The sequence below is a fragment of the Canis lupus genome, chromosome 11, assembly GCF_011100685.1.
Source record: "Canis lupus familiaris isolate Mischka breed German Shepherd chromosome 11, alternate assembly UU_Cfam_GSD_1.0, whole genome shotgun sequence".
NCBI lineage: Eukaryota > Metazoa > Chordata > Mammalia > Carnivora > Canidae > Canis > Canis lupus.
In genome coordinates this window covers 66598328-66625381 of record NC_049232.1, presented here as the reverse complement: position 1 = coordinate 66625381, position 27054 = coordinate 66598328, and the positions used below count along the sequence as shown (strand labels likewise).

Below are 27054 nucleotides of genomic sequence, written 5' to 3'. Positions count from 1 at the left end.
TAGAACAGCAGAGGGGTCCTACTGATAATCTAGTTAAAGTCCTTCCCCAGTTTTCTATCTAATGAGGCAACTGAGGCCTTCACTCACAGACTAAATGACTCACAAGGACAAAACTTTCCTCAAGCCTCTTTGTATATATCACATATTTGGGCTGAGCTCCTGAAAGAACTCATTTGTTTTAGCTAGAAAAAGACTCTGCATATCTATTATCTACACTAATCTTTTAAAAGTGTGTAATACAAAAACAATTATGTTAATCCTTGATTTAAAATGTCATACCAACAAACTTATGATATATTGCAACCATTTTATTAATATGAAGCAACGAGATAAATCCTTTAACAGGAATACTGATTGACTACCATGATTGTGGATTGATACTTTGATGCAGTATCAGACTTGCTTGAAATTATGTGTGAATTACTTTCACTTCCACATGTATAAAACATATATTTCACTGTTTGAAAGAACAGCACACAGCCATGCACCTCCTCTTTCTGGTTTAAATGCATGTAAATACCTTCATGTACGTTGGAATTTTCATGGCTCAAGGACTTCATAATACATGAACAACTTTTCAGTACACTATTTCTGCTCCGTCATTTCTTTTTTTCTTTTTTTTTAACTGAACGGGGTGGGGAAAGCCATACTGTGGTAGAAAAGACCTTTTTGCAAGGTCTCTTCTGGAAAAATGTTTGAGAATACAATTTTAGTCCTATAATGACTGTAATCAAGATCATCCTACAAGGACATGAAGGTAGATTCACTCTCCTGGAGAGTTTCTGATCTTATTAAGAATATCACAAGGGGAAAAAATAGTATAAACACATCCTGGCAGCAGACTCTCCTAGAGAGATATTTTGAACATATTTCAATCCTAGAATGACTGTAATGAAGATGACATGACAATTGAAATCATTTTGCTAAAGAAGCTTGTGTCTGAAGACACAATGTAATTAAATGCTGTTATAATTTTTTATGTTTTGTGAAAATATTAGAGGCCATGGAAGCAGAAAAATGTAGTACTATAACAAAGAATAAGGAAACACTTATAAAGAATAAACACTTAACACGTAAAAATTTTAAATGGTATCTAATAAATTTTCATGTCAAATCTTTTAACTAAACATATAAAAATTTTAAATGGCAATGAATAAATCTTCATGTCAGATCATTTAACAAAATCCACAAATAGATTATAAAAATTGAACAATCATAAATGTCTTATGTATAAAGTTTTAAGGGAAAGTTTAAATTTCTACATTATTTTGTTTAATCAAATATTTGAGGAATTTTAAGTCCTGCTGAGAAGCAGTTGATATATTTCTAAAATAATTCAGTTATGAAAATATCACAATTAAAGTTTGGCATAGTAGCATTCCGCAATCCTCAATCATCCACAAATGTTAACCGTCCAGGCCCTTCGTTCTTCATCCATCTCCTGTATCTCTTCCATCTGGGATCATTTGCCAATTTTTTCTTTAGTTCTTCCTCTTGTTCCTGTTTATAAACCTGTAAGTATAAATCACATTAAATGACTTTATCACCCAAAAGGAAATATTTGTTATTACCTTTATGGCATATTTACATTTTTCAAATATAACTTTAGTAAAAGTTTCCTATGAATGTAGTGGTTTGTCCTCTGAAGACCATACATCTAAGGATACTAAGCAGTTAAGCACTTTAACACTTGGTGTTAAATTAAAAAAACAAAAACCAAAAAATCATGTACAAGAATTTAGTTAATTTTTGTCACTGATTTCTATACTTGGGAATACATTCTTTTCCTCACTGAAATCATATATCAGCTAAGTTTCAAGGATTTTAACATTCTCTCTCTCTACAACTAATGTCCAATCTTAAAGAATCACACTTCATTTCTTTAATATGGTACTCTGAAAATTTAACTGATGACTTGCAGTATTTGTTGATCCTAACCAAGGAACAAAATGACCTTATATATAATCTGTCTCCAAATTCAAAGATAATTATAGGTTTTTCAAAATATTTCATCAAGGTTCCTGAAGAGAGTTAAACAATGTAGGTGAAGGACAAAGAAAATTCTCTCTGTAACATCTTAAAATTTCAGGTGAAGCTAAATTGACAAGTTTTCATAACCAGTTTCATCAAGTTTTAGGCAGAAATGACCTTACTTCCAAATTTTAGGAAGTAACGACAAAGATCACCTCATATAATAACAGACAATTCAGCCCAGGTTAGCCCATGAAAGATACAGTTTTGTGAGCTGGGCTGCTTACCCTACTTTAAAAAGAAAACTTTTCAAGTAATTTAGAAGCAAAATAGTATGTTACCTTAAATTTTTATGTTATTTACAAGCAGGCTAACTATATCTACTTGTAAAAATATTCTTGCAATTCATAGTAAGTTACTTAAATATAATTCAGACTGGAACTCTACTTTCAGTAAAATCTATTTAGGTATCCTAAATATATAAACCTATATATACCACCATATATAAAAAGGAATGTCTATGAAACTAAAAAAATAAATATATTAAGATTCCTTAAGATTTTACTGTGCTATATTTTTTGTTTTGTTTCTTTAAAATAAACTCTACCCGGACGTGGGGCTCAAACTCATGACCCGCAAGATCAAGAGTCACATGCTCTACCAACTGAGCCAGCCAAGAGTCACATGCTCTACCGACCCCATCACTGTATTTTATTCTTATATTTAATATATTAGCCTATTAATTTTACCTCAAACCTGAAATAATACTATTATGATGAGATTAATAGTTCCTTTAAGTTAGCTAAGCAGCTGATCACCTCAAGGTAACTAGTGTAGCTGACAATTATAGAATATAACATTTATTAAATTGCCCAAAGTTTAGAGACATTAAAAAAAAAGTAACTTTTCATACATATGTTATTATACAGAAGATTCTATCCTCATATATTTTGAAATGAACTTATTTCAACAAAATTTCCATGTCTTATTCCCTCCCTGTTTTGTTTTTGTTTTTTTAATCTCTGTAGCTAAGTTTACATGACTGAAAGAAAATTTGGAGAAGAACAAATTTTACTTAAAGCAATTAACAGAAAGTTGTTGACACCCCTGCAAACATACATACTATCCCACTGCAGTTTAACACAACAAATTAGACCAATCTTAAGATTTTCAACATGAGTCAACGTATTTGAAGTTTATCTTTTAAGAAAAATTGCAGGTTAAAAACCCACTGTCCCACTACCAAATACAGTCACACTTTCATTAAAAATAGTATCTTTATTCATTACTTAAATCTTGGATTTCAGAAACTGGAGTGCACTTCTGTGATCTGATCCCTTCTCATACACCAAATTTTAACTTCTTGGGTAAAATGACACAAAAATCCCAGTAATTACTCACCTCATAATTCTCCTTTATCCAGAGCTCTCGTTTAAGAAAAGTTTCTTTTTGATGGTCTTCTAGACTATCAAACTGAGACTTCGACATCTTCATGGATTTACGTATGATATATAGTCTTTCTTCTTCCCCATATTCTTTGCCTTTGATGTTAAAATTATAAATCCACCGGCAATACCAGACTATATATGAGCACAGGTGAAAAGGTGCTAAGAGAATTTGAAATAGGAGAAGATCACATATCTGGGGTTTCTGATAGCCTCCTTTTATATCTATTTTACTTTTTATAATGTTTTTTATGATGTTCTCCTCCTCGTCACGAATTTCCTCTTTGGACTTTTTGTTTCTGCCCTTCTCTTTGGCTTTTCTGAGTAACCCCTGCTGCTTGGCAATCTCCATGGCTTGGATGCGGTATTTGGGCACTGTGGCTAGGTAGCTGATTGCCTTGTCATAGCTGTTCCACCAGCTGAAAAACTGAAATATTTAACAAAGAAAAATAGATCATTTTTACTATCAAAATGCATCTTGATGAACAGCATCCCCCCACCGCACCCAAAATCATGCTGATTAAAAATAGGGACCTCAGGGGTACCTGGCTGGCTCAGTTAGTAGAGCATGCAACTCTTGATCTTGGGTCATGAATTTAAGTGCCATATTCAGCATAGAGCTTACTTAAAAAAATAAATAAATAAAATAGGTACCTCAATAATTCTCTGTAAATAAAAGATAAAATTAAACAATGCCCACATGTACATGGGACCTAAGGCTGGATGGATAAATCAGGTAAGCTCTGAGCTGCTTCAGAAAGCCATTAATTCAGACAGGAGATACCCAAGATTAGGGGATAAATGGAATCATACCATACCTGTGAATTCACAGCTACCATTTGGCTTTCCCTAGATCACTATTAAGAAATCTCTTCCTCTCTCTTTTTTTTTTAAGACTGTGAGACTGTGATCTACATTCTGGGGGAAGAGCTAAATGGCAAAACTAGCCAGTGAGAAACTTGTTTAAAAAAAGAAAAATCTGGGGATCCCTGGGTGGCTCAACAGTTTAGCGCCTGCCTTCAGCCCAGGTGTGATCTTGGAGTCCCAGGATCGGGTCCCACAAAGGGCTCCCTGCATGGGGCCTGCTTCTCCCTCTGCCTGTGTCTCTGCCTCTCTCTGTGTGTCTCTCATGAATAAATAAATAAAATCTTAAAAAAAAAAAAAAAAAGAAAAAAGAAAAATCGGGCAGCCTGGGTGGCTCAGCCATTTAGCGCTGCCTTTGGCCCAGGGCCTGATCCTGGAGACCCGGGATTGAGTCCCACATCAGGCTCCCTGCATGGGGCCTGCTTCTCCCTCTGCCTGTGTCTCTGCCTCTCTCTCTCTCTGTGTGTGTCTTTCATGAATAAATAAATAAAATCTTAAAAAAAAAAAAATCACAAGATACAGACTCAGGCAATTATATTCATTCCATCTCTTTCTTAAACAGTCTCAATATATCACAGTAATGCTCAATCATCTTCTGAAGTAAAAGATTCCAATATATTTGACTCTTATTTGACTAGAAAACACATAACTTATTTCACAAATATACAGTTTTGCTAGTTGTCAGAAAAAAGTCCTATTCCTTACATTTCCACACATTTCATTTGCTATTTTACTGAATGAATATTGCAGTTACACAATAATATTATGAAATATTATAGTAGCAATCTATTACAACTAGGGGAGAGAATGTTACCAGGGTATTACATTATCTAAAACAGAAAGGTAAAAAAATAAAAAAATAAAAAAAAAAAAAATAAAACAGAAAGGTAGGGATCCCTGGGTGGCTCAGCAGTTTAGTGCCTGCCTTTGGCCCAGGGCGCGATCCTGGAGACCCAGGATCGAATCCCACGTCAGGCTCCTGGTGCATGGAGCCTGCTTCTCCCTCTGCCTATGTCTCTGCCTCTCTCATTCTCTCTCTCACTGTGTGGCTATCATAAATAAATAAAATAAAATTTAAAATAAAATAAAATAAAATAAAATAAAATAAAATAGAAAGGTAAAATTATCCTTGCTTTCCCCTTTGAAAGGAAAATACTTCTGCAAAAGCAGATTCCTTTAAAGTCCACAACCTTACTTTTCAATAATAATTTTTTTGGCCTTATAAAGTAAATGTCATTTCTGGGAATTAAACTGAAGAAGCACTTTTCATTCTAGCAAATTGCTTCATTCTAGTCACTTGACATGTTCTTTTCCTCTAAAAAAAGACATGAGGGCCGCCCCGGTGGCTCAGCGGTTTAGCGCTGCCGTCAGCCCAGGGTGTGATCCTAGAGACCCGGGATCGAGTCCCACATCGGGCTCCCTGCATGGAGCCTGCTTCTCCCTTGCCTGTGTCTCTGCCACGCTCTCTCTCTCTCTGTGTCTCTGCCACGCTCTGTGTGTGTGTGTGTGTGTGTGTGTGTGTGTGTCTCATTAATGAATAAATAAAATCTTAAAAAAAAAGTTCAGGTTTTCCCCAAATTTAATGGGAAATCATTGAAAAGTCCTGCAAAAGTAATGATAATATCAGGTTAGAAGAGAAATACTCTAATAGGAGCAATGAGAAAAATATCTGTTGTTGGGTTTTCTTATTATATAATGACATTTATCATCAATTTCTTGGATTTCCCACTAAGATTCATTATTAATGAAGTTGGTTGAATATTTTTCTACTCTAAAAAAATTAGTCTCAACTACAGGTAAAATTTTATAAAAAGGTACTTCTAATTCAGTTTTAGTGACCAGCACTAGGCAATGTGCACTTAAGCACACACATGTAGACAGACACACACCTCCATCAATACACACCTGAAACACTGAAATAGCACATACACTGACCAAAATCACAATTCTAACATCCACTTTAGGGGCTAAGCGCCTGCTGTAGTAGTGGTAGTAATGGCTATAGTACTCTTCTGGGTGATCCAGCATGTAGTCATAATCTTTTCGTGTTTCTTCATCCTGTAAAATAAGATACCCAATTTCATAGGATAGTTCATAAAATGGCCTTAGTTTATAACTTAAGTCAAACAATTTTATAACCATGTAAGATTAATGTGAATAAAAGAAACTATCAAAATCAAAAAATTCCCCACCACTCTTCAAAAGCACACATAAATTTGTTTCTAGAACTTTAATATAAGGTATAAGCATAATAAAAGTAATCTCCCCAAATTCTTAAGTGTGTTAGTCCTCCTGGAAAAAGAAAAACATTTTAATAACAACCAGGCCATTTTAGCCAGTGTTATGGTGCTAATGAGGATACTGTGTTCTTGTAACTTCAGAACATGTTATACCTACTCTCGATAATTGTTGAAAGAACAAATGTTTATCTCTATTACAGATATTCACAATCATTTTCCAGCCTTGTGCAGAAAGTTTTCTGTTGAAAGCAATGATTAAGACAATAAAAAGCAGACGAAGCCAGTCTGTGTCTATAAAAAAGAATTATGCTCCTCTCAAAAAACTACTGATGCAGTATAACGATGAAAGTTTAACTCTGTGACTTCAAGTGATATTTTTAGCCTCTCTGAGCCTCATTCTTCCTCATTTGTAAAACGAGATAATATCTGCTCTAATTTTACAGTGTTTTGACTATCAAATGACATTATACAAAAACACATTACAAATATATAATACATATTATAAAACTATTATAACATACTGTTACAGCCCAGTTCATAAATAACGTAACATACACATCTTTCTTAAGCATACAAACATGTTGAAGAAAAATCTCGGCATTTTGAAAAGCTGCTCTGAGTCTAAAGTTGCAAATTCTTAACTAAAAGCATTTCAAAATCTTAGCTAGTGCTTTCCTACTGCACAAGGAGACCCCTGGAGTCCTCCAATATGCAGTTTCTTAGATTTAAAATAGGTTTGTTAATGACAAAATTTCCTCTGTACCCATTAAATCATATATTTTCTATTAAGAAATCTGAATTTGTGGGGTGGCGCAGTCAGTTAAGCACCTGACTCCTGGTTTTGGCTCAAGTCATGATCTCAGGGACCTAATATGGAGCCCTCAGGGACCTAATATGGAGCTCCGCACTCAGCATGGAGTCCGCTTGTTCCTCTCTTTCTGTTCCTTCCCCTGCGTGCTCACTCTCTCTCTCATAAATAAATAATCTTAAAAAAAAATAATTCTGAATCTGAGCACACTCTCAGTGACAATTCTCTTAGATTTAGTACATTCAAAATATTTTTAAACTCTGACTAGAATTTGAAACTAGATAAACTAGTATCTAGTAGAATTAGATGTACATATATTTAAAGTCTATTCCATAGCACTATATGGAGGGCCACTATGAGAACTGTTATAAAGGAGGGCCGAGTTCAGGCTCTCATCATTTTCAAATTTACTCCCTGAATGTCTTTTTCTGTCAAAAAAAATTTTCTTGGGGCAATTGCCACACACCTCAATTGCCAATCCCTTATTCTTTCTATAAGCCATTATCATATTTTAGAGCTCTAACCTAAAGATGGTAAAACTTTATAGGTCATACAGAGTTCTGAAGACTTGAAGACTAAAGCTCCATCTTTTGCTGTATCTCATTTTGGGTACTTCAAGACATCTTTTAAGTTTTTTTTCTATTCCCCCTCCAGTTTTTGCCTTTTGGACTAATTTTATTTTATTTTTTTAAGATTTTATTTATTTATTCATGAGAGACACACACAGAGAGAGAGGCAGAGACACAGGCAGAGGGAGAAGCAGGCTCCATGCAGGGATGCAGGGAGCCTGACGTGGGACTCGATCCTGGATCTCCAGGATCACGCCCTGGACCTAAGGCAGCGCTAAACCACTGAGCCACCGGCTGCCCTGGACTAATTTTATAGAAATGTTCTGCCTTTGGCCTGAAATCTTTGACTTTTAATTTGGCCTCCCAATCTTGGCAGATGCCCTTTGAAATGTATTTCTTCAAATATGATTCTTCTCCTTGCTCCAACTAGATTACAGGTAATTTTGAAGCTAACTGCCATACTGAGATCAGATTCCTAAAACCTCCAGCATCATTATCTATACAGAGCCCTGTGCCAGCCTGACTGTACTCCTGGTTAAAGTATACAGCAAGATTTTGAGTGTCATTGAAATCTGCTACGTGAATGTCATGGATCCAATAGCTATTATCCTTCCTTCTTTTTCTCTTCTCTAAGTCACAATCCATAGAATCCAGATATCCCTATTCAAACATTTCACCCAGATCTTCCACCAGGGTCACCATCTTCTCACTGGTTCCTACACGTGTGACTTACTTCATTGAGTCTTAAGCTCCTCTAACAGGATGGTCAACTAATGTTCCAGCAACCAGCCACTCCAAAATCTGTACCTTGTGTCTGGCCTCTCTACTGCAACCAGGGTCCTCTAAGGAGTCCTCAAACTAAATAATTCTCACAGAAGGTTTCAGGATCAAGTCTGACTTCTCTTAGGGTGGTTTTCTTTTCCTTGGGGTCACAATAAATTTATGTTCCTGTCATGATTAAAGACAAGAAAGTGGGCAGCCCCGGTGGCGCAGCGGTTTAGCGCCGCCTGCAGCTCAGGGCGTGATCCTGGAGACCATGGATCAAGTCCCACGTCAGGCTCTCTGCATGGAGCCTGCTTCTCCCTCTGGCCGGTGTCTCATGCCTCTCAATTTCTCTCTCTGTGTGTTCTCTATGAATAAATAAAAAAATCAAGAAAGAAAGAAAGAAAAAATAGCGAGAGAGAGAGCTCGATCAGAAATCCAAACGAACAAAAAACCGCACAAAGAACTCCACACACAGACACGCAACCCTACCCACCTCACCGACCCGACAAAAATAAAAACAATATTGCCACCTCCTTTTATCATAAGCATTTAATCTTTACTCGGGTATACAGCTTTCTCTATAGAATGAAGAAAATTATTTTAAGTTGAGGCATGCATAATACTCTTTGGAAGGTGTTCAGGGTTGGCACAAATTGGAGAGTTAGTTCTCAACAGTCTAAATCAAAATCTTACTCTCTGGTAACATACAAAGTTAAGAATTAACCTAGTAAGAACACAAGGATACTAGGAATATTAGCAAAAAAGAAAAGACCAGAGAACTGGACCCAATTGAGAGCTACAGGTATATACTTATTTGAAAACCATTATACTTATTTTTTCTTCTACCCATCTTGAACTCAGGTACTCCCAGAATTTTTTCTTCATCTTCAATGCTTCCCCATGGCTAATACAGAAAGTTAAAATTTCTTTGGCATGAAACAAGACCTTCATAACTAGTCCACTCTTAACTAGCAACACCTCATTACTTGCCCCTCTTTTGCCCCATAGCAAACATCAGATAGTAATTTTTGCAATTTGGTGTGTTCTTCTGGTACAGCACACTCTTTCATACCTATGTCTGAACATATAATTAATTTTCTCTACCTCAAATACCCATCCCTTTCTTCCAAACCCACAATTCATCCTTTAGGATACAAATATTACTGCTCCAGAGTTAGACCACTCTTATTACACATGTACCTATTTATTATAGCACTTATCACATTGTAATCATGTTTTTTCATTTCCTTGAATGAGAACTTCTGGAAGTAGGTAGGGTAACTGACATATTAATCTCTGTATATCCAAGGCCTACCACAGTGCCTGGCATTCAGTAAATGTCATTTTAAAAATGAGTAAAATTTTGTAACGGTTCTCCCTCGATATAAACATCCCTTGTGCCCTACGGGTCTCTAATCTCCTCAGGAACGCTGGATGGGTGATTATTTTACAAAACCTTTGGTTTAGCAGAAATGACTGTTTGATTTCATGGCTTATGAAAACATGCTACTGTGGCTAAAACGGCTTAAACCTTAAAACAGTTTAATGTCTTACCTTTCAATAAGGTAGTACTTTTTCTTTCAGCAATTTTGTGGATCTTAAGGTCCCAGGGTCAGGAGATTCCAACTTCTTTCCAAAACCAAAACCTTTATACTTGTTTCTTCCTCCTCTCTGTCCTGAGCCTCGACAAGCAGGGCAATAAGCTCCTTGTTTCTAATCTCTACAGGAAAAAATGGTGCTTCTGCTGGTGTCCATTCCATTCCCAATCCTCTTGGGCACATGCAGGAGGACTGGAACATAACCACCAATATCTAGATCAAAAGTGAACAAGAGGAAACCCACAAGCAAAGAAAGCACTGAATCCTTCCTTCTCTTATGAAAATGATCATTCTCCCCCCTCCCCAGAGGCAAAAATATATTCTGTTCTTGCCCTTGAAAGAAATAATGAATTGTTTGATCTCAATATACATAAGTTGCAATAATTTGATATTGCAGCCACTTTTACATTAAAAATTTTTAGTTACACAGATAGTAGAAACCAACGGTTTTAGGATGTTAAAAGCCAGGAATCAATAATATATGAAAACGTAATAATATTTTGTTCATTTTCTTTTTTAAATTCTTTATTTAAATTCAATTTAGTTAGCATATACTGTATTATTAGTTTCAGGGGTAGAATTTAGTGATTCATCAGTTGCATATAACACCCAGTGCTCATTATATCTAGTGCCTTCCTTAATGCCCATCATCCAATTACCTCATCCCCCCCACCCACCTCTCCTTTAGCAACCCTAGAGGGTTTGTTTCCTATACTTAAGAGTCTCTTATGGTTTGCCTCCCTCTCTGTTTTTATATTATTTTATTTTTCCTTCCCTTCCCCTATGTTCCTCTGTTTTGTTTTTCTAATTCTACATACAAGTGAAATCACATATTTGTCTTTCTCGGACTTATTTCACTTAGCACAATACCCTCGAGTTCCATCACTGTGAATGGCAAGATTTCATTCTTTTTGATGGTTAAGTAATATTCCATTGTGTGTGTATGTGTGTTTGTATGTGTGTGTACACATACGTTTTCTTTATCCATTCATTTGTTGATGAACATCTGGGCTTTTTCCATATTTTGGCTATTGTGGACAATTGCTGCTATAAACATTGAGGTGCAGGTGCCCCTTCAAATCACTGTATCCTTTGGATAAATACCTAGTAGTGCAATGGCTGGGCTGTAACGTAGCTCTATATTGAACTTTTTGAAGAACCTATGTACTGTTTTCCAAAGTGGTTAGACCAGTTTGCATTTCCACCAATAGCATGAGGGTTGTACCCCTTTGTCTGCATCCTCACCAACATCTGTTGTTTCCTGAGTTGTTAATTTTAGCCATGCTGACTGGTATGAGGTGGTATCTCATTGTGGTTTTGATTTGTATTTCTCAGATGCTGAGTGATGTTGAGCATGTTTTTCATGTGTCTATTGTCCATTTGTATGTTTCCTTTGGAAAAATGTCTGCTCATCTCTTCTGCTCATTTCTTGACTGGATTTTTTTGTTTTTTTGGGGTGTTGAGTTTGACAAGTTCTTTATAGATTTTGGATCCTAGCCCTTTATCGGATAAGACATTTGCAAGTATCTTCTCCCATTCCATAGGTTGCCTTTTAGTTCTGTTGACAAATTCCTTTGCTGTACAAAAGCTTTTTATCTTGATAAAGTCTCAATAGTTCATTTTCCTTTTGTTTCTCTTGCCTTTGGAGATGTGTCTAGTAATAAGCTGCTGTGGCCAAGGTCAAAGAGGTCACTGCCTGCATTCTCCTCTAGGATTCTAATGGATTCCTATCTCATATTTAGGTCTTTCATCCATTTCGAGTCTATTTTTGTGTTAAGAAAATGGTCCATTTGTCCCAAAACCATTTGTTAAACTTTTTTCCATTGGATATTTTTTCCTGCTTTGTCAAAGATTAGTTGACCATAGAGCTGAGGGTTCTCTATGCTATTGATCTATGTATCTGTTTTTATGCCAGTACCATACTGTCTTGATGATTACAGCTTTGTAATACACCTTGAAGTCCAGAATGTGATGCCTCCTGCTTTTCTTTTCTTTTTCAGTATTACTTTGGCTATTTGGGGTCTTTTCTGGTTCCCTACAAATTTTAGGATTGTTTGTTCCAGTTGTGAAAAATGTTGATGGTGTTTTGATAGGGATTGCACTGAATGTATAGACTGATCTAGGTAGCATAGACATTTTAACAATATTTGTCTTTCCAATCCATGAGTGTGGAAAGGTTTTCCATTTCTCTGTGTTCTCTTCAATTTCTTTCATGAGTATTTTTTTTTTAAAGACTTTATCCATTTATTCATGAGAGACACAGAGAGAGAGAGAGGCAGATACACAGGCAGAGGGAGAAGAAGCAGGCTCCAGGCAGGCAGCCTGATGTGGGACTCAATCCCGGACTCCAGGATCACGCCCTGGGCTGAAGGCAGGCACTAAACCACTGAGCCACCCAGGGATCCCTCTTTCATGAGTATTCTATAGTTTTCTGAGTATAGATCCTTTGCCTCTTTGGTTAGGCTAATCCCTAGGTATCTTATGTGTTTTGGTACAATTGTAAATGGGACTGATTCCTTGATTTCTCTTTTTTTTCTGCCTCAGTGTATAGAAATGCAACTGATTTCTGTACATTGATTTTATATCCTGCAATTTTGATGAATTCCTGTATGAGTTCTAGTAATTTTTGGGTGGAGTCTTGGGTTTTCCACATAGAATACCATGTCATCTATGAAGAGTGACTGTTTGACTTCCTCTTTGCTGATTTGGATGCCTTTTATTTCTTTTTGTTTTCTGTACAAAAAAAAACAGATTTCCAGTACAATGTTGAACACCAGTGGCGAGAGCGGACATCCCTGTCATGTTCCTGTGACCTTATGGGAGAAGCTCTCAGTTTTTCTCTGTTAAGGATGATATTTGCTGTTAGTTTTTTGTATACGGATTTTATGATACTGAGATATGTTCCCTCTATCCCTACACAGTGGAGAGTTTTTAACAAGAAAGGATGCTGTATTTTGTCAAATGCTTCTTCTGCATCTATTGAGAAGATCATACAGTTCTTGTTCTTTATTTTAGTGATGTGGTGTTATCACACTGATTGATTTGTGAACATTGAACTACCATTGCACTTCAGGAATAAATCCCACCTGGTCATATTGAATAATCCTTTTTTTTCTTAAAGATTTTATTTATTTATTCATAAGAGAGACTTAGAGAGAGGCAGTGAGATAGGCAGAGGGAGAAACAGGCTGCCTGGGAGAAGCTTGATATGGGACTCAATCCCAGGACCCTGGGATCATGACCTGAGCTGCAGGTAGACACTCAAACACTGAGCCACCCAGGCATCCCAAATAATCCTTTTAATGTACTGTTGGAAAATAATAATAATAATAATGTACTATTGGATCCTATTAGCTGATACCAGGGTGAGAATTTTTGCATCCATGTTCACCAGGGATATTGGTCTGTTATTCTCCTTTTCAGTGGGGTCCTTGTGTTGTTTTGGGATTAAAATAATGCTGGCCTCACAGAATGAGTTTGGAGGTTTTCATTCCATTTCTATTTTTTGAAAGAGTTTCAGAAGAACAGCTATTAAATTTTTCTTTAAATGTTTGATAGAATTCTGCTGGAAGACCATCCAGCCCTGGACTCTTACTTGTTGGGAGATTTCTGATTACTACTTCAATTTCTTTGCTGGTTATGGGTATGTTCAGATTTTCTATTTCTTCCTGATTCGGTTTTGATAGTTTTTATGTTTCTTAGGAATGCATCCATTTTTTCCAGATTGCCTACTTTGTTAGCATACTATATGCCAACTTGCTCATAATATTCTCTGATAATTGTATTTCTTAGGTGTTGGTTATGATATCTCCTCTTTCATTTATGATTTTATTTATTTGGGCCCTTTTTCTTTTCTTTTTGGAAGTCTGGCTAGCGGTTTATCAATCTTATTCTTTCAGAGAACCAGGTCCTAGTTTTGTTGATCTGTTCTACTGTTCTTTTGGTTTCTATTTCTATTGATTTCTGCTCTAATCTTTATTATTTCTCTTCTGTTGGATTTAGGCTTTATTTGCTGTTCTTTTTCCTTTAAGGTTTTTTATTTTAGACAGAAAGAGAACAACCGTGTGAGCAGGGGGAGGGGCATAGAAAGAAGAAGGGGGAGAGTAGCAGACTCATCCCTGAGTGGTAAGCCTGATGTTTGACCCCAGGACCCAGATCATGACCTAAGCTGAGATCAAGAATCAGCTGCTTAGCTGATTGAGCCACCCACTGCCCTATTTACTGTTCTTTTTTCAGCTCCTTTTTCAGGTGGTGTATTTGAGACTTTTCTTGTTTCTTAAGAAAGGCCTTTACTGTTATATATTTCCTTCTTGGACCACTTTTGCTGCATCTCAAAGGTTCTAAACTGTTTTCTGAAAGTGTTTTCACTTTAATCTGCTTCCATGTATTTTTTAAATTCCTTAATTTCCTGGTTGACCCATTCATTAAGTAGGATGCTCCTTAACCTCCATGTATTTGTAGTCCTTTCAAATTTTTTTCTTGTGGTTGACTTCTAGTTTTAAAGCATTGTGGTCTGAAAATATGCATGGTATAATCTCTATCTTTTTGTACTAGTTGAGACCTGATGTATGGCCCAGTATGTGATCTATTCTAGAAAATGTTCCATATGTACTTAAAAGGAATGTGTATTCTGTTGCTTTAGGATGGGATATTCTGAATATATCTGGTCCAGTGTGTCATTCAAAACCCTGTTATTATCAACAAGTTCCTTTAATTTTGCTATTAACTGGTTTATATATTTGGCTGCTCCCAAGTTAGGGGCATACATATGTACAACTGTTAATCTTCTTGTCTGGTAGACCCCTTTATTTTAATACAGTGCCCTTCTTCATCTCTCATTATAGTCTTTGGTTTAAAATCTAGTTTGTCTGAGATAATGATGATTACTCCAGCTTTCTTTTGATGTCCACTGGCATGATAAATGGTTCTTCACTTCTTCACTTTTTTTCAATCTGGAGGTGTCTTTAGGGTATAAAATGTGTCTCTTGTAAACAGCTTATCAATGGGTCTTGTTTTTTAATCCCTTCTGATACCCTATGTCTTTTGATTGGAGCATTTAGTCTATTTACCTTCAAGATAAATATTGAAAGATATGAATTTAGTGCCATTGTATTCCCCGTAAAGTTGATGTTCCTGTATACTGTCTCCATTCCTTTCTGGTCTTTGTTACTTTCGGGGTCTCTCTTCACTTAAAAGATCCCCTTTAATATTTCTTGTGGGGCTGGTTTAGTGTTCACAAATTCCTTTAAGTTTTTGTCTTGGAAACTCTTTATCTCTCCTATTCTGAATGACAGCCTTGCTGGATAAAGTATTCTTGGCTGCACATTTTTCCCATTTAGCCTGTTGAACAGATCATGCCAGTCCTTTCTGGCCTGCCATGTCTCTGTGGACAGGTCTGCTGCCAGCCTTATGTTTCTATCCTTGCAGGGTAACAACCTCTTGTCCTGAGGTACTTTCAGAATTTTCTCTTTATCTTTGAAATTTGCAAACTTACTATTTTATGTTGAGGTGTTGACCTATTTTTATTGACTTGGGCGGGGGGGAGGTTCTCTGTGCCTCCTGGACTTAAGTGTGTTTCCTTACCCAGATTAGGGAAGTCTCTGCTATAATTTGTTCAAATAAACCTTTGCCCTTCTCTTCCACTCTTCAAATTCTGAGACCCTATTATCCAGATATTGCTTTGCTTTACAGAATCGGTGAGTTCTCTAAGTCTCCCTTCATGATCCAGTAGTTGTCTTTCTTTTTAGCTTCCTTATTTTCCATCATTTTACCTTCTATATCACTCACTTTCTCTTCTGCTTCATTCATCCTTTTTATAGCCTCCATTTGGGACTGCATCTCAGTAATAGCATTTTTCATTGCAGCCTGACTAGACTTTAGTTCTTTTATTTCTATAGTAAGGGATTCTCTAGTGTCTTCTATGCTTTTTCCAAGCCCACTAGTATCTTTATAATCGTTGTTTTAAATTCTAGTTCAGACATCTTACTTATATCCATATTGATTAAATCCCTAGCAGTGAGTACTACCTCCTGTCCTTTCTTTTGGGGTGAATTTCTCCATTTTATCATTTTTGTCCAGAAAAGAAAAGAAAGAGAAAAAACAATAACAACAGGAAAAAAAAAAAAAAGTAAACCAGAAAAAAAAACAAAAACAAAACAAGAAACAAAACACTAGATCCTAGGTGTGTTTTGGTCTGCTTGTTAAAAGAAACTAGATCCCGATATAAGAGAGAAAGAAAACATATACACACACACACACACACACACATATATACAAAAAAATACAATGAAAAGAAATATATATATAATGCATATAAAAAATGAATTTAAAAAGAATAGAAAAAAAACTGAAAAAATAATACTGGAAAAGACTAAAGAATAAAAAAAAAAAAAAAGAAAAAAACCATGAATGCTATATACTGTTTTCCCCAAGAGCTGAAGCTTTGTAGCCCTCTATGATCAGTAAACTGGGTGCAAGCCACTTGCTCGTGCTGGTCTTCTGGGGGAGGGGCCTGTTGCACTGATTCTCAAGTACTCTTCCATAGTGGAAATGCATCTGTTGCCGGGGGAAGGGCTCAGTGTAAGACACTCTGCGTCCCACGATGTGGTGGTGTTTTGCTCCCTGAAGGATTTCAGCACCAATCAGTGGAAAGAAACTGGCAGTGCCCTCTCTCTAGCCCTGGAGTTTAAAGTTCACACCAGTGAGCTCTCACAGAAAAGCAGTTTAATCACTCTTTTCTCCCTTGCTTCTGTCTAAACTCTGTGTTCACCCAGGCTGTGACCAAGCGTTTTTATCTCAGGCACACCACTGAGTTTCAGAATTCAAATTTTACAGACTCCTGCTGAATAGGCCTGTGCTTTCCTCCCTCCACGCTTCTGCCTTTTGCTAGACCCTGCCAGAGGAGCAGTCATGTGACTCTGCAGCAGTTCCTAGCTTATGGCAACCCAGAGCACAAAGCTGGTGCCTAGACTCACTGTTTTCAGCCAGCTTCTCCACTCTTGTGCCTGGGAAGTCTGCCACACTTGGGCATCCCTGTTCCTCTTATGATCCCAGGGATCCCGATACCAAGCTGTCCCATCTGGGATTCCGGCCCACTTCGCCGCCTGTGCACCTTTAAGCCAGAGATGTACCCCACTGTAGCAGACTTCTAGAAGTTCTGATTTTGTGCTCTGCTGCTTATAATACTTTGTGGTGACCTCCTTAAGCAGGCTCCCTCCCCTCCACTGTATCCCGTGATATACCCCAGATTCAAGTATCCTCACCTCCTACCTTCCAAAAAGTGGTTGCTTTTCTATTTGCAGAATTGCAGCATTTCTTTTCTCAGATCTCCCAACTGATTTTGCAGACGTTCAGGATGATTTGATATCTAGCTATATTTGAGGGAGTAGACAAACTTGGGGCCCCCTAATCCTCTGCTCTAATTCTATTTTGTTCATTCTTAAAAATATGTATTAATCCCATTGGGGCACCTGGGTGGCACAGCCAGTTGAGTGGTTTTGGCTCAGTTCATGATCTTAGGATTGTGGGATCAGGTCCCATGTCGGGCTCAGTACAGAGTCTGCTTGGGACTCTCTTTCCCTCTCTCCATCAAAAAAAAAAAAAAAATCTTTATCTTTTTTATATATATCCTATTTTAAAAGAAATATACATATACAAATAATCCTTTAAAAAAAAAAAAAAACGTAGGGCAGCCCCAGTGGTGCAGCAGTTTGGCGCTGCCTGCAGCCTGGGGTATGATCCTGGAGACCCGGGATCGAGTCCCACATCAGGCTCCCTGCGCGGAGTCTGCTTATCCCTCTGTCTGTGTCTCTGCCTCTCTCTCTCTGTGTCTATGAATAAATAAATAAAATCTTAAAAAAAAACATAAAATAACATCTGTTTCCCTAAATTTTTTTCTAGGCCACTACATCCTACTAAAAGAGGAAGAAAATTAACTATCAGTTTTATTTCTCTTCTTGTTTTATTTCTCTTCTCTCCTTTCCCCCTAGTCACTAGTACAATTGTCTTCTCATATGTCTTCTGTCTACATGTGGCCTCAACAACTTCCATGATTTGCAGTGTCACCTAAACACACAGATTTGCTTTTCCTGTGTCCTCCTATTTTCAAATATCTCCTAATCATTTCCTAAATGTTACATAAATATCCCAGAATAAACATGCTCAAAACCCAAATCTATCCGTCTGTATCTCAGTTAATAGTATAGTATCACCGTCTACTCGGTTACTTGAGTTTTTAGAAACCTTAGTTATTTCCAATTCAGCGAATAATTATGCAGGGCATTAATGCCTTCTGCTGGACTCAAAGGAGGATAAAAAGATGAATAAGATAATGTTCTGGTCTCAAGAACTCTCCCTTCTAGATGAATCTAGCAAGCAAGAAAATGGAATTTGATGTGCTGAGGAAAAAGGACTAACTCTGCCTGAGATCAAGGTAATGGGATCCAGAGCAGAGAAGACGGGAGTACTGGATCTTAAAAAGTACGATGTAGTAAAACTTATTCCAAGCAAAGGTAACAGCAAGTGTTAAGATACAGAAGCATCAACGAATAGGATGGATTCATTGGAACTTGAGCACTAGGGAAATTTAAGAAGAAAGGTGTAGTAAGTGTGGCCAGGAAGACTGGTTTGGATAAGAACTATAAAGAGGATCTTATAAGCCTGCTAAAGTGATAGTGTTATTGTCTGTGCTACTCAAAAACGAAATGTTTTAAAGTATGAGAACAAGGGATCCCTGGGTGGCGCAGCGGTTTGGCGCCTGCCTTTGGCCCAGGGCGTGATCCCGGAGACCCGGGATCGAATCCCACATCGGGCTCCCGGTGCATGGAGCCTGCTTCTCCCTCTGCCTGTGTCTCTGCCTCCCTCTCTCTCTCTGTAACTATCATAAATAAATAAAAATTAAAAAAAAAAAAAAATTAAAAAAAAAAAAGTATGAGAACAATAACACTGAGTAAATGTGTTTATTTTTGAAAGTTAACTCTGATAATATTGTAAAGAATGGAATGACGGAGAAAGATTTTAGAGACTAAGAAGTAGAATAATTAGGAGTTTAAGAACCAATCACGTTGAGGATTAACAGTGAAGTTTCTAATTACAGTCCCTGTGTGGACCATGTACTCTGACATAAAGAATTAAGGAACAGGGCATCAAGTTTTGAGAAGATGCTGGGAACATGGTGGAAAATTCTGAAATAGGGTGAACAAAATTACTGGAATCTTCTTAATTCCTGGAGCCTCTAAGATTATCTATTCCTGTAGGAGGGGTGTGCCTCTCTAGAGATTGAAGTAATTTGTAGAAAACTAGAATACAAATAATTCTTGTTTACAGAAAGACAAATCGTGTCCGTTGGAATACAACTGATTATTGCCTTATCATATTAGCCAGTTTTACAGGCACGTTAGTGTTCCCTGTTGGACTATGAATGTGTGACACTTTTTCTCTTTTGAATTGGTTTTAATATCTTACTGGTTCCTTCATTAATTAATTAAATAAAACCTAACAGATGTTCATTTTGTGTTTGTGTAAGAGTCATCATTATATCCTTTTTCAAAACATATGCTTTGGGGTACCTGGGTGGCTCTGTTCATTAAGCGTCCTACTCTTGATTTTGGCTCAGGTCATGACCTAAGAGTGGTGAGGTCAGCCCCACACCATGCTCTGTGCACAACATGGAATCTGCTTCTCTCCTTCCTCACTCTCTGCCCCTTCCCCACTCCATGGGTGCACACTTTCTCTCAAGTAAATACATAAACGTTAAAAAAAAAAAAGTATGCTTTAATAAACATAGCAAGATTGATTTGCAAAATGTTTAATTTAGGGTAACTGTGCTACAAATGAAACACAACTGAAAATATGAACCTAGGGAACCACACAGATTTTAGAGTTGTCACAGATAGGAATTTCATCAGGAAGAGCTTAAAAAACAAAAAGAAAAGAGTACCCACCCAAAGGAGAGAACTCTAAGGAAAAGGAATGTTTAAGGTGTAGGCAGAAGAAAAGAAGATTATAAAGACTGAAAGGAAATGAGTAGAAAGATTCGAGAAAAAGGAGAGAATAACACTGAGGGAGTTAAGGGAGAGCAGCTTAAACAGCTACATGATCAACAACATCAAATGCCACAAATAGTGCCAGGAGGGAGAAATAAAGAGCAGCAATTAAATCTGACCTGTCAGACTACAACAGCTTGAAAGAAAAGGAGATCAGGCGAAGACAGCCAACAGTTAAAAAAAAAAAAAAAGGAAGAAAATTTTGACTATAGCCTTAAAAGAAGCAAAATTAAGCGAACTATACTGTAAAATATACCAACTAAGAGGTTTTCAAGTTACCAAAGAGGAATGATGGGATTCCAAAAAATGGCAGAAGGAAATGAATTCAGTCAAGAACCTCCCTGCCTTCCCCAAAACATTCTCAATATTGTTCCCAGAATTTTCCTTCTGAAAGAAACATCTGATTGCATTATTTCTCCATTTTAAAACATCTGGTCAAAAAAAAAAAAAAAAACATCTGGTCACTATTCAATACATAAAGTTCAAATTCCTGAACACAGATTAAAGGGTTGTTCATCATCAAATCCCAAACTATGTTCTAGTCTCCTGAAACATTCTCCCTACCATGCATCTGACAGGCTTCTAACCTAGTAGTAGATTAGGTTAATATCTGTGAAGAATGTAATAGGGTGTTTGTGCTGTGAATATCTCAAAATTTTCTTTTATCTGTGATAAATCCACACAAGCTAAATTAAAATCTCAAGTGCTCCGTTTCTGGCCAGAATTATATCAACTCAGTAGTTTCTATGTTAATCAGAAGCTCTGATTGGTTGTTAATAACATCATGTGTCAGGACGTCACAGAATTAAAATTGAACACATTTGGTGTACAGCCAACCTTTGCCTTAAGTGGGGAATAACAGCTGAAATTAAGGTAAAAAAATAAGTAACACTTGTGGATTCACAGCAGAAATAGTGAATGTGGTATATAAAGTACCACACCCTTATTCTGGGCCTGTGGGAGAAATCACTATCAAACACCTCATCTTTCCCACTAAACTCAGACAAGACCTCAAAACCTTTACAAGTGTTCCAGGGAGTCATGACAATCAGAGTTGACAGTGAAATGAAAACTATCTGCCATGAAGCTTACTTAGTTTCACTGTTTATTGGCATCCCATCTGTAATAGAAATTTATGTTTTTTATTCTTTTTATAAATGCCCAATTATTATGAACGACTGATTAATCTGAATAGATGCTGAAAAAGAAAAACAATAATACTAAGAAGCCACAGTTAATTGTTTTTCTCCAAGACAAAGAGTCCTTCAGAGAAACATAATAAAAGTGATCACTGGTGGAAAAAACACTCACTATTATAATACCTAACAAAACTACATCTCGTTCCCAGAACAAGTCGTGCCTATTCACGACTCCATGTTTTTGTTGATCAACTTTTCCCTCTACCAGAAATGTCCCTTCATTGTCAACATTTTGGCAACTGTTCTAAATCCAGATCAAAGAGTATATTCTTCTCCAATCCCCAGAGAAGAAATAATTGTATCCTCTCAGTGCTGTAATATAATCTACACATATCTTTATTGTATAACTTAAATAAATAATAACCAAACAGTAAGTATCTGTCTCCTTGTTTATGTTAAAGGCAAGAACTGTGCCTTCTTCATTGTTACGGCTTCCTCCCCAGCACCTACCTCAGTACCAGTTACAAAAAGGACTGAATTGAATAGAATAAACTAGAAAAGAATAATGAACAGTAACATAAAAGGGCAGGTTATTCAGAATGCCCCCTTATGCCAAATTCTTCGTTAATTCCTAAAGCCCTGCTACACATCAATCAGACTGATAAAAAGAAACTGAAGTGTTCTTGTGGCTGACTTCCCCTGCCAAGACAAGGCTAGAGTAGTAAAAGGCTCTTGCCACGTATCTCTTACCCTATCAGATAACCTTGATGCCAGTAATACTGCAAGACCTTTTGTGTTCTCCTTTTGTGATTTTGCAAAATGCTGTCAAATTCTATTTTCCCATGCTCAAATGTTCAAAGTGCATTCTTTCCACCTGCTCCCGCATCTGTTCCCTCATCTGTTTATTTCTATGCCATCCTTATTTCATCTACTTCATGCAACTCTTATCTATATTAGTGTTCTCACTTAAAAAACAGAATTTCTCCTTAAAAAATAGAAGCGCAACTTTTCTCTCATGTGGGAATTTTTCATTGATAGCCATCCAATCTACTTTATCTGTGCCACTCTTTAAACCTACAACTAATGTAGGGTAAAATGCCAAAATAGGCTTCCCATAACAATGTCAAAATGTCAGAAATCCACTGAATCTATCTCCAGATACCAGTTTTCATTTAACAAACATTCATTATCTGATGTGCCAGACACTGGGCTAGGTGCCATGGATATACAAACAAGAAGGCAAGGAGATGGTTTAGTGGAGAGGGGAGGCCACTCAGTATTTACAGTGCAGTGTGATAAGTGCTATATCCACATAAAAAGATCCAATGTTGACACAGCAAGTGAGTCCATTTATTTAACTTCCAAAGTCCATGAATTCCCTGAATCCCCAGTAGTCAAATATAGTAAATACTATTTCATTGTCTTAACTTTGCTTGTATTATGAAGCCAATGTAAGTGTGTGAAATCATAATAGTCTGAAGTCCTGCTGAGAACTGTAATTTTAAGTTGAGAATATAAACTAAGCATGACTTGATGAAAGCATCCGACCATGGCCTTCGCCTTCCATTATTACCCATCCTTCTTCCTCTAGTTTTCCTCAATCTCTCGATGCAGGTAGACAGGTAGGATCTGTGACAGTATCTTCTAGTCTTACCAACTGTATTTAAGTCATTAGGGTACTTATTTCTTAACAACCACCATCAACCCCCCCCCCAAAGAGGCATTTATTTGACCAAGACAACCTCAGACTCATAAATCTACTATATTTTACAAATATAAATTCCCATTTTGGTGATGTACATATTACCAACATTCAGAGCTCCTTGGTTATTAGAAGTTTTCATGAACACCACTATAAGGTTAATACAGATTCTTAATCACATACATTAAAAATATTGAGACTTAAACTAATAAGAGAAATTAAAAGGTCATCAAAAAATTATGGGGGGAGGGGGGACCTCGGTGGCACAGTCGGTAGAGCCTCTACTCTTGGTTTTGGCTCAGGTTGTGATCTCAGGGTGGTGAGATCGAGCCCCGTGTTGGGGCTCAGGATCTGTGCTCAGGGTAGAGTGCTGGAGATTCTTTCTCTCCCTGTCCCTCTGTCCCTCCCTACCCCACACGTGGGCACGGGCACACTCTCTGTTATCTCCGTCTCTAAAATAAATAAATCTTTTTAAAAAATTAATGAGGGAAGGAAAAAAAAGACTCCTAGCTCAGGTGCACTTACAGCTCAATTATTTCAGATTTCAAAACAGGAACAATTTCTGTTAGATACACTGTTTCAGAGATGGAACCTGTGCATTTTAGGAAACAAACAGAAAATCAGCTGCTTCTTCCATATGCCAGGAATAAGGAAGACAGTCTTCCCAAGTCCATCCCTCCTTTTCGGCAGGCTCTGTAGAGAAGTACACCTTTCTGGGACGCCTGGGTGGCTCAGCGGTGGAGCGTCTGCCTTCAGCCCAGGGCGTGATCCCAGGATCTGGGATCGAGTCCCACGTCGGGGTCCTTGCAGGAAGCCTACTTCTCCCTCTGCCTGTGTCTCTGCCTCTCTCTCTCTCTCTGTGTGTCTCATGAATAAATAAATAAAACCTGGAACCTTAAAAAAGAGAGAGAGAGAGAGAGAAGTACACCTTTCATAGGGTTTACTGCTATTCTTTATGGAGAAAAATATGGTGTGTAACAAAAATAGCAAACAAATGAAGTGGACCTATGTAGGCATCTGCTACCTCCATGAGACGGTATGTGGAATTCTATATAGGCTTCTGCATCTCCTCTTTATTCCAGAGCCACTGGAGCTCATCAACCTCTCCCACTATTCTATGTGACCTGCTCTCAGCCAAGGCCATGTGGGCCTCTTGCCCTCATTCCAGCCTGCAGATATAATTCAAGTAAAGCAGTGGTTACATTCTCATTGCCTCAAGGGGATAATTTGGAAGGCTGAGGCTGTCCAAATTGGATGACCCCAGTTCATTAAATCTTTGCATTACCCAGAAATGAAATCTCTGGAAGCTTACTCCCAGTTTTCCATTATGACAGAAATAAAATCTGACCACCCTGTTTGTTTTTAATAACTTCCACATATAGCAAATCAAAGTCCTTTTCCTTATTCCAGGAGAATGCAATGAAGTCCAAAAAGGAAAGTTTCTGGAAGTGTTCCACCACCTAGAAATCCATCTCTGTAACTTTTAAATAGCTTTCATGGAGCTCAGCTAGGTCTGATTTTCAAGGGTCCAAACCATCCCCAGACATTCCTTTGCTTTGACAGTTACACCGCATGGGGTGAGGAAACCACAAGCACATTCTCTTGCTCCCTCCTCCATCGGTGTAACTCCAATTCTTGTTTCCTGTTTGGAGACATTTGTAGTACCACAAACCTCTTGCTGGAATCAAAATTAAAAAATTACTTTCTCCAGGCGTCCCAGTTGTTAACTGCCCAAAAGTGGACAAATGATTTTACCGAGCTTTTATTAGCTGACAAATCAGCACTAAAACTTTAGGGGCAGAAACTTTTAGAGGCAACCATTCATCAAATCAGCCTCCAAATTGGTCTCTTCAAGAAAATGGCAAGAATAGAGTCTTAGGGTTCCTCCCACCGAGAATTTCTTGTTTCATGTCTTACTAACACACTCACCACTGTCTGCCAAACCTACCCATCTCCAGCCCCAGGAGAAGGCAACAGTTGCCAAGGTTTCTTCTGCCCTCTCTTCTGGAAGTTCTCCAGCCTCCCAGGGCTTCCTTATGTGCCACCAGAGCCTTCTGGCTGCTTGTCTGGTCCACTACATTTCCCTACTGCAGAAGAACAAAGGTTGGGACTTTAAATGCTGAGTTGCCCTGGATGGAGTTCTTTCTCATTTTTCTGAAGTCTTTCCTCAATCACTCTGTATCCTAAATAATAAGCAACTAAACCCTCTGGCAGCCCAGCCCCCACCCATTCTTCAGTCAGCTGCCAAGAAGAAATACAGTCTCACCAACAATAGGGAGAATACAGTGAACTTGGCATATCCATTAATAGGACTCCATGTTATATAAAGTGCTCTGGAAAGCATGGGTGAAGAGCCTTTAACTCTTTTAATTCAGTATTTTCAGCTCTGGAAAACTAATCTGGACAAACAATCCATGGTTAAATTATAGTATACCCATTCAAGGTAGTCCTTAAAAACAGATCACACAGCAACATGGAAAACTTTGCCTGGAAAAAAAAAAAAATGTGACAATCGCTGTCACATTAGCATGATGGGGCCCTTCAAGCAGTAACACATCAACTTATACGGCTTGATTTTTGCAGTAGCCCAAGAAAACGGAACAGGCTACGTCTCCCCATCCCCAAAGGGCTCGATAAAACTTTTGTCAAATGACTACACCTATATTCACAACATTTCTTCCTGGCAGAAAGTCTGAGCCTTGAACCCCAAGTCATTAAGCACCTATTTCCAGGTCTTAGATGGGGGATTTCTCACATGTATTCAATTCTCATGATAACCCTGTGAGGAGGTATCAGGGCTTTAATTCTGCATATGAAGAAACCGCTACTGTGACATATTAAGTCACTATCCAAGGTCACACTGGGGTGTAGGAGCCAAGAGTCAAACATCCGGTCTTCTGACTGCTTGTTCATTGTTCTTCTTAGTGTTTTTCCAGGTCCTTAAACCCGAGCTAAATGCCACATTTATTTTTACTTTTTAAAAAGATTTAACTTATTTATTTAGAGAGAGAGAGAAACAGGGTGAGGGGAGAGAGAGAATCCCAAGTAGACTCCCCGCGGAGCACCAGCCGGTCTCCCCACACTGACACTGAGCCCCAGGCCAAAATCACGAGTCCGACGCCCCCCACGCCCCCACGGGGCCACCCGGACGCCCCTAAATGTCACATTTAATACCATCCCCAGAAATCAAGTTCTTGTCATGTCAGGTTGGCGCCACCGCCGTCATTCGGGATCGGAGGCCTTTCCAATCACCCTGCTTTCCAAGTGTGAGCTGCACGTTTCTTACGCTGTTTTCGCGAAATTGTACGATGCCCAAAGCTTTGCGTAACAAAAAGTGCCGCAAAAAGGAGAGGGCGGTGGGGTCCTCCACGCCCGGAGGGGGCTCCCACCGTGGTTCCTTCGCAGGGCCACGCGGGACGTCGCGAACATCCCAGGGGCGGCGGCGGCGGCGGCCGCGCCCGGAGCCGGGTCTCCGAGAACCTGTCCCCGCCGCCCTCCCGCGTCCCCGGACCTCACCTTCAGAGTCTCGTAGGCGGTCGCCACCAGCAGGAAGGCCTCCTCGGCGCTCTGCGGCGTCCGCCCGGGGCCCTGGTCGCCGGGCTCAGGCCGGTAGCGGTCGGGGTGGTAGCGCCGGGCCAGCTGGCGGTAGGCCCGCGCGATCTCCGCCTTGCCCGCCGCGCGGCTCACGCCCAGCACCTCGTAGCAGTCCCGCGGGCCGCAGTACAGCCCCTCCACCAGGGCGCCCGCGGGCCGCGCCAGCAGCAGCGCCAGCAGCAGCGGCGGCAGCAGCGCCAACCAGCAGCGGCCCGCAGCGCCGGCGGCCCCGCGCCGAGCGAGCGGCGCCGCCATCCCGGCCTCGGCCGCGGCTCCGGCTCCGCCGGCCCAGCCGCCCTCCCGCAGTCCGCGGCGC

General features: G+C 38.7%; 1 protein-coding gene across 1 annotated transcript; it reads right to left on the bottom strand.

Moving 5' to 3' along the window:
- Positions 1-287: 287 nt before the first annotated feature.
- DNAJC25 (DnaJ heat shock protein family (Hsp40) member C25) lies at positions 288-27054 on the bottom strand. The gene is made up of 4 exons (NM_001205003.1): positions 26661-27054; positions 6186-6338; positions 3373-3843; positions 288-1512 (listed from the first exon to the last, which is right to left on the bottom strand). Exons 1-4 carry the CDS (start codon positions 26991-26993, stop codon positions 1390-1392), a joined length of 1080 nt encoding a protein of 359 aa, NP_001191932.1. The 5' UTR covers positions 26994-27054; the 3' UTR covers positions 288-1389.

What these genes read in the sequence shown, in the direction of transcription:
- DNAJC25 (NM_001205003.1), bottom strand. Translation starts at nt 26,993, where the DNA reads ATGGCGGCGCCGCTCGCTCGGCGCGGGGCCGCCGGCGCTGCGGGCCGC. An exon ending in GTGCTATTTCAGTGTTTCAG is followed by an intron (nt 3,844 to 6,185) that starts GTGTGTATTGAT and finishes TAAATATTTCAG; the next exon opens with TTTTTCAGCTGGTGGAACAG. An exon ending in GGATAAAGGAGAATTATGAG is followed by an intron (nt 1,513 to 3,372) that starts GTGAGTAATTAC and finishes TTATACTTACAG; the next exon opens with GTTTATAAACAGGAACAAGA.